Source organism: Panicum virgatum, chromosome 2K, assembly GCF_016808335.1.
Source record: "Panicum virgatum strain AP13 chromosome 2K, P.virgatum_v5, whole genome shotgun sequence".
Classification (NCBI taxonomy): Eukaryota; Viridiplantae; Streptophyta; class Magnoliopsida; order Poales; family Poaceae; genus Panicum; species Panicum virgatum.
The window spans coordinates 57,749,454-57,760,884 of record NC_053137.1 but is presented as its reverse complement, the minus strand read 5'-3'; the positions used below and the strand labels follow the sequence as shown (position 1 = coordinate 57,760,884).

At 49.5% G+C, this 11,431-nt stretch overlaps 2 protein-coding genes across 2 annotated transcripts; one reads left to right on the top strand and one right to left on the bottom strand.

Moving 5' to 3' along the window:
• Positions 1-2,425: 2,425 nt before the first annotated feature.
• Positions 2,426-3,816, top strand: LOC120689172 (lon protease-like). The gene has a single exon (XM_039971496.1). It carries the CDS (start codon positions 2,666-2,668, stop codon positions 3,530-3,532), a length of 867 nt encoding a protein of 288 aa, XP_039827430.1. The 5' UTR covers positions 2,426-2,665; the 3' UTR covers positions 3,533-3,816.
• Positions 3,817-5,557: 1,741 nt separating this feature from the next.
• On the bottom strand, positions 5,558-7,380 carry LOC120689165 (ribosomal RNA small subunit methyltransferase, mitochondrial-like). The gene is made up of 2 exons (XM_039971491.1): positions 6,665-7,380; positions 5,558-6,573 (listed from the first exon to the last, which is right to left on the bottom strand). Exons 1-2 carry the CDS (start codon positions 7,031-7,033, stop codon positions 5,860-5,862), a joined length of 1,083 nt encoding a protein of 360 aa, XP_039827425.1. The 5' UTR covers positions 7,034-7,380; the 3' UTR covers positions 5,558-5,859.
• Between the last annotated feature and the right edge of the window lie 4,051 nt (positions 7,381-11,431).

The following is an 11,431-nucleotide window of genomic DNA, read 5'->3' as shown; positions in this document are numbered from 1 at the left end:
ACCCTCAACGGGTCCGCCGTAGTTCCTGTAAAAAAAAATGGTAACCATGTGTAATAGTAAGACACCAGATCTTGGCCCTTTGGTTGTGAATTTTAACTATGTGTAACAGTAAGACACCAGATCTTGGCCCTTGCAATAGTAAATTGTGGGGATAGGGTATTCACGCGAACACGCAAAGCAACCAGCATAAATTGGCACCAAATCTTAGGTACAGCCTCGACAGAGAAAGAAAACAACAATGCAAACCACAGATCCTTAGCAAGCGGGCAAACACGATCACAAATCAAAATGTGCCGAGGATTGCGCAGTACACATACAATCTATGTGGAGCACTAAAGATTCAGAAGATCAACCAACCGAGTTCACCTTGAAATACTATTCTTTGCTAGCACCATCCTTCTTCCCGTCGAGAAGGGCTCCTTACTGTTGTCCAATTTAGGGCTCTCCCTTTATTTCAAAATTGGATTTGAAGAAATATGCAAATGAAGATGAACGAGCAAAGAGGATTTGCCTGAACAACTTTGCCATACGTCCCCCCTATTTTCTATCTCTTATCTCAAATTTTTCGGGCCAATCTTTGATCTCAATTTTTTTTTAGGGTCACCGGGGGGGGAATCCCCCACCTGAATTTTCATTAAAGGGCTTTGAGCAAGCCAAAAGCTGTTACACTTGGATCTTCAGCATGTGAGGAAATCAGCAGTTTTACAACCGGAAACTCTCACAACACACGCAAGAAAGGAGAAGTGCAGCACACACCAAGGCTACAAATAGTGATTCCTCCTTCAAAATGGGTGCATGTCGCTTATCCCCGAACAATGCCACCACCGAAACTAAATACTTCAGTGATCTCCATTCCACAGGCGACCGTAAAAGCTCAGAGTCGATCCGATGGACGACGGCCGTGACTTGCATCACCTATGAAGCGTATCCGGGATCCAATCGACGAGCCGCCAACGCCATTTGAGGGGAGGAATCATCAAAGGGGAAGGATCGACGAGAGGAGAACGAGGAGATCCAAGAGAGGGGATCATGGTCTCGCAACCCGACAGTTGATGAGATGAAGCAATCAAGGAACATGGACGATTATGAGGTATAAAGACTCAAGGCAGACATCACCGGCAGTTGGCTTGTGCAACCGTGGAAGGAGGATGCTTGCAAAGGACCATTGTAGAGCATTTGGTGCTGATGCTTGGGGGGATCCTCCACAACGACACCTACAGCTAGGACGCGACGTTAAGACGCCGCTGCCGCTGGTCTGGTACAACCAGAGCTGGGTTTTCACCCAGAGGGATCCCATGACTGCAGGAGGAGAGAGCTCACACGAAGCCTCAAAGGAGGTGAGCGACGTCCTCGGACGCCGCCGTCGTCAAGACCGGCAGAATGCGGGCGCGGCTTTCGCCTTGAGCTCCCAGGAACCCCAGCAGGACAACCAAGCACCAAAGAAGCATCACCTGCAGTCAGCAGGAGATGTAGCACCGCCGTCGCCGACGAAGCGTCTCCACCAAGCACGTGAAGGTGACAGGCGCCGCCGCGCCGTTAGGACGCGCCGCGTGCCCGCGGACGCCGCACGGCAGGCGCGGACGCCTCCGCAGCAGGGCGCAGCCGCGCGCCCAGCCGCCGGCGCCGCCGCGGGCAGGCCGAGCCGCGTGCCCGACGCACGTGCCACCCGCAGCTGGATGCCGCCGCCGTGAGGGGACAGCAGATCTGGTGGCATGCCCGCGGCTTGCCCACGAGAGGACGCCGCCGCCGCCGCCGTATGCCCCCGGCACGCCGGAGGAACGGGGGACGCAGATCCGGTGGCCGTGGTGGCGGATCCGGCCGGTCCCAGGCCAGATCTGGTCGCAGACGGCTGGAGCCTGCCGCCGCCGCCATGGCCAGGGCAGCCCCCAGAGAGAGCGCGGAGGGGGGGTGAGGAGGTTGGTGGAGCCCCCCGCCACCTTCCTTGCGGCCGCGCGGACTTCCTGTGGCCGCTCGGGTGACGGCGAGGGGGGGAGGCGGCGCTGGAGGGGCGGCGGCGCCGCTGGAGGGGTATGGTGGAGCCCCGCCGCCACCTTCCTTGATCTCAAAATTTCCCCTTGCTATCGTACTTTTTTTTTTGAAAATATGCCGTCATACTAGTACTAGCTCCGTTAGGAGTTCAATTCACAAGGAATCTTTGCATTTCTTTTTTCATGAAGAGAACCTTTGCAATTTTTCTTGGAAGAGCCCATAAATATCGCCCAGTACTCATCGGGCCAGCCCAAAAGCACTCTGTCCGTCTAACCGGGGGCCCAACCACCTCACTCCTAAGCCCGCCAATGAAAGCCCAGCCACAGAAACCACGCCACCTCACGCTCGCCCCGACGTGTGCATGCACGAGTAGTGAGGTGGATAAACCCCCACGTGGCCTCCTCCACGCCATCATTATTTATCCCCTTCCCCTCCTGCGGGTCCCACACCCTCTTCTTCCGTTCTTCCCCAATTCCCCACAGCAAAATCTACTATCCGGAGAGAAGAAAAAAGAGAGAGAGCAAGAGAAATCAATCCCAGAGTTTCCCCTGGCCCTCGTCGCCCAAAACCCCGAGAAATTCACCCACCAGGAAGCCAAAATCGCCCCCCAAATCCACACGAGCATTTCCCCTGCCGCGGCCGCCGGGGGGGAAGGCGGAAAAAGATCCCATTCCCAATGGCCCTCCTCCCCCAAATCCTCCACTCCCCTCACCCCCACCCCCGCCTCGCCGCCGCCGCCGCAGCCTCCCCCTCCCGCGCATTCCCTCGAGCGCCCCGCCTCCATGCCGGGGGCCGGGGACGCGGCCGCCTCGCCGCGGCGGCGGGCGCGTCCGGGCCCGGGCCCGGGCCTTCGTCGCCGGAGCCGTACCCCCCGGAGTCCGACGACGGGCTGGTGGAGCTCCCGCTGTTCCCGCTCCCGCTCGTGCTCTTCCCGGACGCCACCCACGCGCTGCACATCTTCGAGTTCCGCTACCGCATCATGATGCACACGGTGCTGCAGACCGACCTCCGCTTCGGCGTCGTCTTCGCCGGCTCCGGCGGCTCGGCCGCCGAGGTGGGATGCGTCGGCGTGGTCGTCAAGCACGAGCGCCTCGCCGACGACCGGTTCTTCCTCATCTGCAAGGGCCAGCAGCGGTTCCGCGTCGCCCGCGTCGTGCGCACCAAGCCCTACCTCGTCGCCGCCGTGCAGTGGCTCGACGACCGCCCGCCCGCCGAGGCCCCGGCCCCCGGGGAGGACGCCGAGGCGCTCGCCGCCGACGTCGAGGCCCTCATGCGGGACGTCATACGCATCGCCAACCGCCTCAACGGGAAGCCCGAGAAGGAGGTGGGCGACCTGCGCAGGGGCCTCTTCCCCACGCCCTTCTCCTTCTACGTCGGCAACACCTTCGAGGGCGCGCCCCGGGAGCAGCAGGCGCTGCTCGAGCTCGAGGATACCGCCGCCAGGCTGCGCAGGGAGCGGGACACGCTGCGCAACACGCTCAACTACCTCACCGCTGCCTCCGCCGTCAAGGACGCGTTCCCATCCTCGCCGTCGTCGGGGTGAGGTGAGGTCCTCACTCGTCAGCCAGGAATGGATGATGATAAGGAGTCTGTGGTGGAGGGTATAGGACTTAACTTTCTTATCAATCTTTTTTGCGCCCTTTTTCTTCTCTTTTCTCCTATATTTTCCGTGGCTAGGTTTTACTCGCAAGTGGTTAGCATCTTAGCCTGTAAAATTGTATAATTTGGTGTGTGTCCGCTCAAGAAAATGTGGAGCTTTGACGATGGTCCTTGATAAGGATAAGAATTTTGCTCTCAGAGATAAACTCTGGTGCTTCCAGTGCTAAATTGGAGCTGAATTGAAGCTACTAGTTTGGTAGGCGCGCTATGCGCGCCCGTATACGAAATTGCTAACTCGAAGTAATATTTTTTTACTGTTTTCGAAAGAGGATCATACGATGTTTTAAATTATATAAAAAAATATATTACTGTGAAATACGGAATTATTATTTTTTGTATAAAAATGTATATTTTTTTATTTTACAATAGACTTGTAGTGTGTAACGATATGTATTATTGTCTTTTATGGACATCATGGACTTATTAGATCGTATAGTACAGATAAGATGCTATGATATATTTTTTTAAGTTTGGTTTAGTACAATCAGTTAGTTAGATGGTAAATATTTTTAACGATCTAAAATTCTCAGTTGATATAAAATTAACACATAGGCTACCCATTTATATGCTGGATCGTTCATATAAATAAATGTTGTTAGAACTTTAGTCTCAAGTGTATATTAGATAACTGGTGCTATAAATATTAGGAAGTCTCAAGTATATATTAGATAACAGGTGTTTTAAATATTAGAAAGCAAATATTGGGAAGTTTTTTGTAAAAAAAAACAGAAGGCAGACTTATACTGGAAAGGGTAAAAAAAAACCCTCACGAACCGTACTGAACAGTGTCGTGTGGGGCCCACTTGTGAATAGTGCTGTGTGGGCCCCACGTGGGGCCAGAACTCACGGCGTTGCGCTGACTCTCGGCCCCTTAGTATATGTACTCAATTAGCAGCCATTGGTCAACCTTCAAACTTTTGTATCCAGATTGCAGCTGCTATAACAGTGCTCAATGGAATTTCATTGTCTAGGAAGATCAGCTTTGCAATTTAGTATGCAAACTTATGTGTCCTGGTACCATCGCAGTAATTATCCTAGTATCTGTTTTTCACTTTATATACTAGAAGGGTTCGGCATAGTTTAGTGAGGCTATTCATAATCTGGTGCCATTATATGTAAGGCAAGATTCAGTGGAAGATGTAGCCAATATGAAAACACTGCAAGCATCAGAAAATTTGCTTTCAGTCTGAAAAAACTTCTGCAAGGTCTGATTTTCTGAAACCTTGCCAAATATTGAAGTCATGTTGAGGTCTAGTGGAGAAGCTGTACACATGAAATTCGTTAAGTTATGACTTGCATCAGTCTGTATGATCAATCCACCCATCTGTTCGGTGTACCGTATGCATGTACTGTTACTCTGTTCGGCTGGCTGTAGCTGGTGCTGATTTTTTGTGAGAAAAAAATACTGCTGGCTGGTGGCTGGTGCTGATTTGGTGTGAGAAAAATATTATTGGCTGGTTGCAGCGAACAGAGTGCCAGATGAAAGATGAGTGGTTGAGAATATGAGATGATGGAATCAGGGGAGCTGAAAAGGTCCATCTTTGTTTAAGATGTTCTCTGCAGCTGATAACAGTTCAACTTTTTGCATCGCTTTTCTTCATCTTGATGTTCCAGATGGATTTGCCGTTCCAGTGCTGACTAGAATCTATAATTGCGTCACTGAGGCGAGAAAAGGGCTAAGTTTGAAGTTCTAGATTACACATCAATCTCTGTATTCTCACTGTGCCTTAGATTTTGATTTCATGACCGGCATAAACTATTTTTCTACATAGTTGGATAAAAATTAAATTTTCTATGGAGCCTGGCCATACCTCAAGTAATGGGGAAAATTTCCTCTGCTGATATGTATAATATGTTCTACAGCAAAAGCTTGCTTGGAGAAGGGTGATTCCCTGGTTGGATTCATGGATTGGCCAACTTTCAGTTTCAGATATAGAAAAAAAATGCATGGCTTCCGGCTGGCAAAGTTCACCTCAGCAAAGCGGAATACATTGAACAGCAAGCATATGGATAAAGCTGGCAACGATAGACTACTAGTGTAGTGGCATACGGCGGAGAAGTAGAACTACGTGATGCTCAAAAAAAAAAAGTAGAACTACGTGTACAATGACGTCGACATGCTGGGAACCAGGCAACCAGCCAATGCACCAAGCGACAGAACCTCTGCACGAGACCGAACCGCAGAGGGGACGCAGGTTGTGCTCTACGCCTCTACCGGAACCGCACCCCGCGCTCGTTGAACAGCCGGAGCAACCGCAGCAGCTCGTCGTTGGACAGCTTCGACGGCCTCTTGCCGGCGAGCTCGGCAGACTCCAATGCTCCGGCGATCCTATCCTTGAACGCCGCGACCTCTTCCCCGCTGCAACCAGCCGCTGCTCTGTCGCCGTCGTCATCATCTTTTCCACAACCATCCTCGTCAGTGCCGTCGTCAAGCGCGCTGAGGCTGACAGCACCGGCACGGCCGTCGCGTTCCTCCGCGCGCTGCGACCGGCTGAACAGCTCCATGACCATCCTCTTCTGCTTGAAGATGGCGCCGAGGGTCTTGTTCTTCTGCCCGAAGCACGCGCGCGTGAACTCCAGCCACTCGCCGAGGTCCACCCCCAGCGCGACGGCCCTCGGCCGGATCTCGACGAGGGAGGAGTCCACCCGGGGCATGGGCACGAAGTCCCTCTTGCTCACGTCCATGAGCAGCCTCACGTCGGCGACCAGGCGCACGTTGGCCGCCAGGCGGTTGTACTCCCCGTCGCCCGGCGCGGCCGCGAGCCGGCGCGCGAACTCCTTCTGCAGCAGCAGCGTCGCCGCCCGGAACCGGTAGGCGCCGAACAGCAGCTTGGCGATCAGCGGCGAGGAGATGCCGTAGGGGATGTTGGCCACGCAGACGTCGAACTCCGGGAAGTCCACCTCCACGGCGTCGCCCGCGATCACCTGCCAGCCAACGGGAGAAAGAGGTCAGCACATGGTTTCCTCTTTGAGGCATTCGGTCGAGCGGGTGTGGGGCGCCTGCGGACGGACGGACCGTGAGCTTGTCCGCGAGGCCGAGGGCGGCGGCGCGCGCGGTGACGGCGTCGACCATGCGCGGGTCGATCTCGACGGCGGCGACGCGCGACGCGGGGGAGGCGAGGAGGCGCGCGGTGAGGTTCCCCGTGCCGGGGCCGACCTCTAGGACGGCGTCGCCCGGCCCGATCGCGGCGCGGCGGGCGATGGCGTCGAGGACGCGCGGGTTGGTGAGCAGGTGCTGCCCCCGCGGCTTGTAGAGGCGGAACCGCCCGTCCCACCTCTCCGACGCCGCCGCCTCAGGCGAGGAAGAGGTGGTGGTGGTGGAGGCGTAGAAGCAGCCCTGGCGGACGGCGCGCCGGGCCCAGCGAGCGGACACGGCTCGCTTCATGTGACAGCTCAAGCCAGCCGCGGCGGCGGGAACCGAGACTGTTTAGTTTGCGGTTTGCTTGTGGCCTTTGTTGTGGCCACGGATGGTATTGGTGGATTCCGAGATCGGGCGGGTGAAAAATCCCTAAATCCATGCCAAACTGCGACCGTAAAATCTGCGAATCCACCACCGGCCCTGTCAAAGACCCATCCCCAAATTGTAGCGCGGCGGGCGGCAGCCTTTACCATGGCAACCTCTGGGGGAATTTCTCTCACAGAACAGGGCTTGGACCCTCTCCCCTTTGACGAAGGCGAAGGCTCCGACCACACCTTGGAGTGGCTCTGGCGCCAGGGGAGGTTCACTTATTATCACGGGGAGGAGTACAAACTCCCTCCTCACGGCGATGATACTCTCAGGTGCAGGCGTGCAGCGGGAACGGGTCCATGGAGGGATAGTACATGGTGGCGGAGCGCCTGCTGCTCGTGGAGGAGATGTCGGAGCTCGTCGACTGCATCCACTCGACCGGCCAGTGCATCAGCCTCGCTGATCCCGTCCTCAACATCATCATCAACGCCGTAAGGAGGCTCCTCGAGCAGCACTGCATCGATCTTCCGAGACGGCCCCAGCCGCGGGGGTGGCGGGACATCGCCTACGCCTCTCTCTACGGTCTCCTTGGCTTCATGGCCGAAGACTTCCGGTTGCTCCCTGACGGTAGCAAGATCCAAGCCGCCTTGAGGGTTGCCGCGGAGAGAGCAAGGCACCTTGACCCTGACGACCTTGCGAGCATCATGACGGCGTAGTACCCCCAGTGACCTGCTCTCCTCTATTGTCACCAAGCTGCGTGCATGCCAACAGATTGCGACTGATGATGTCTGGGCCATCAGGGACCTGCCTTTCAATCGCCTCCAAACCTCATGGTCAACTTAGAGTTTTTGTGTCGTCCAAAAGAACACTCTCGAGATATTTCTGAGGGCATGTTGCTCCGGGTTTCATCCTGCATTGGTCAAGACCTTATTGTTGAAATCTCCATTCGCCGACGTGTTCCACTGGAATACATCTCCAATCTGACATACGATTGCACGTTCATGGAGACCAAGCTATCCGAGTGCCTGATGAAAGCCACCAGGCGTAGGTAGGGTAGTGGCGACCCCTGGCTCAACCGTGGATTACAATGGCCATGTATGTGAGCACCCAGTCTTTGAGGATGTGCCTAGTACTGGATGCCGTCCATGCTCTATACATAAGTCACTTGCCATATTTTTTTGAATGGTCAACGGGGGGAGAGTATTCCCACCTGAATTGTATTCAAAACTGTGGCAGACCACAGATCAAAGGCTTCATTTTTTAGGAAAATGAGACAAAACCCTTGCTTGGTTAATTTTGGAAAACCGAACTAAAACCTTGATAACCTACCTAGCTAAACTAGGCCTCATACAACACACCCTAGCACAAGGGCAAACTGTGGCATAACCACATATAACAACACCATATCCTAGCACAAGGATGAAAATGTGGCTTAACCGCGGATAACACAACCACACTAATCACCGTGGTCACTTGCCATATCCTATCCAAGCATTATTTCTCTTGTGGAGTACCGATTCCTTAAAGGAAAGAAGGTATGTTAATGACATCATTGCTATGCTGTAGTTCTGAATCCAAATTGACATATTTATCACATTTCGATCATTTAATGATAGTAGGTTACGGATCTAGAGGTATTTTAATTTTTTCTTGCATTCCTCAAAACATAACCTTCTCAAAGAAAAGAAAGTTACTGATTTTGTAATGGAGATCTACAGCGACTACGGTAAATGGGATCTCACCAAGACACTCTTTCTTTCTTTTCCGTTCACATTCTAAATATTCTACTATTTATCTTGGTTCAAATTCAGATTTCTCCTTATATCTCAAAACTCATGAACTTCAACTGCTATCTTTCTTACTTGCACCCTTAACCAGTTCGAACGTTGAAATAGATTGAATTTCATAAGTAAGTTGCATAGTTGTCATGCCTTTATCGTGTACTGTTGAGAAATCGGTGTCCCCTGACCTTGATAGTGATAATTAAATTAGTATGATATCACTTCTTCTGCAGACTCTATACCCGCACTACACCGAGCAACCTTGACCTAAACACCAACATAGGAGATCAAATCTAAATAAGAAAACTCAACTTTTTATTCACTATAATTTAGTACAACACAAAACTCTTACACTTTTTATGTGGCTACCCTACCATAACACAATTAAACTAAATGGCTATCACACCTCCTCCTACTTGATACCTTTTATGCCATGATATGACAAGACGGGAGATGTGCACCTCTATTTTTAGGTGCTTATGGGTGTTGGTGTTGCATGTGGCAACTTTCATACTCTTCTTTACAAAATATATAACTCAATTTTTTAATCCTTATCCAACTACGCAAAATATCTAATTATAGAGAATTCTTGTCTTGCTATGAATCATGACAACTCCTTTCTCTTACTATTTCCAAATTAATCTAGAATAATCTCAAGTATGCATTCTTAGTTCACCACTCCCCTCATTCCCTCAATGCATACTTGTCTTCGGCAACCAGATAGTTGTGTGTCACTGCCCTTAAATCTTCGAGCCTTCTTTTTCTTCTATCCTTGCGACATGATTGTTAATGCAATAATAATCAGGTCATCTTCACTGTAAAGTTAAAACTGAACTATCAGGATGGATGGAATCCATTCTAGCTTTTTTTTATATGAAAGACACCGTTTCAGCTTCAAACAGGAGCGATATGTGTATCAGTTGTACGTGATGGGGACCATTGCAACCATAGTTACCAGGAACATGGAATGCCCAGGTGTTTCTCATTCCGAGAATGGAATACTTTTGTCCCCACATTGTAAAAATCTATTTGAAGTATCATATCATGTTCTCTTTCCTCGTTCCTTGATCCCGTTGATCCGGAAACTTGGTGTTGGTGACTATGGATCTGACCACACCGCCAATTTTTTCTAGGACCTTCATCTATGGCAGCGGCTGATGAATAGGCGGGAAATGGTCCAATATAGTGAACAAAAGTGTGATGTCGCAAACACGGGACGTGTGTCCAAATATGAAAATGGTGTCTCTTTTTTTATTCATGTTAATGTAGTCAAGCTTTGTTTCTTTGACGTGGAAATTCATATCAGTCAAACAACTTAAAGACTCTGCACACAATAGTTCAAATATTGATGCCCACATATTTACACGCGTACATACTCAATATTTTAGAGATGTGCCCACATATTTTCTAGATGTGTGATGGAGAGCAATCATGTATTCATTTGTGACACGTGTAGTAGATAGACTAGATGGTACCCCGCGCATTGATGCGCGTTTTTTTAAAAGAATTTTAAATTAAAATTTAAAAATAAAAAAACTAAAGTGATTTTATCGCAACATTCTTTTGCTAATGACATTATATATGAAAAAATGTTCATTTTGTTGAGGAGGACTCTTAAATGATTGATCCACCGTATAGAATTTTTGTAGCATGATCCTCACAAAGACTAATAAGTTACATGTATGGATGCAATTAGTCATAGACAATCGATGTAAGAAATAAATTGATGGTTTTAATGGATGGTGACGTGACGCCTGATATAATGGATTTCTATATGACGTGGATAGCTTGCATGTTGAGAGAAATAGAATTAATTACTCTTAGTGGGTTGCATCTATATAGGTTATATATTAAAATTTAAAAATAAAAATACTAAAGTGATTTTATCGCAACATTCTTTTGCTAATAACATTATATATGAAAATATGTTCATTTTGTTGAGGACGACTCTTAAATAATTGATCCTCCGTATAGAAATTTTGTAGCATGATACTCGCAAAGACTAATAAGTTACATGTATGGATGCAATTAGTCATAGACAATCGATGTAAGAAATAAATTGATGGTTTTAATGGATGGTGACGTGACGTCTGATATAATGGCTTTCTATATGACGTGGATAGTTTGCATGTTGAGAGAAATAGAATTAATTACTTTTAGTGGATTGCATCTATATAGGTTATATAGATTCCACCAAACAATTACACGATTAGATTCCACCAAATAAATACACAATCGAAGAGCTAGCGAGTTAAGGGGCGTTTTTTTATACACCCAGTGGTAAAGGATCTTAAAAATTACTCTATATAATCTAAGAGCGGTCTTAAAAGGATGGAGCTCTTATCTTATACAATTTTGAACTAAAAATATATAAGAGCCAAGGTAGATAGCGAAAAAAACACTGGAGCCATGACTTACCGCCCATATATATACCAGTCTTCTAGATAACACTTTGATGATTCATTTAGCATATATTATATCACTTATGGTTATAAACTTATAATCATGATAAAATGTATTTGATTGTGAATCCATTCATATAAAATTTACATTA

Excerpts from the sequence above, each read along its gene's own strand:
- LOC120689172 (XM_039971496.1), top strand. The coding sequence starts at position 2,666 with ATGGCCCTCCTCCCCCAAATCCTCCACTCCCCTCACCCCCACCCCCGC.
- LOC120689165 (XM_039971491.1), bottom strand. The coding sequence starts at position 7,033 with ATGAAGCGAGCCGTGTCCGCTCGCTGGGCCCGGCGCGCCGTCCGCCAG. Across the intron at positions 6,574-6,664 it reads GCCTCGCGGACAAGCTCACG|GTGATCGCGGGCGACGCCGT; the intron begins GTCCGTCCGTCC and ends GTTGGCTGGCAG.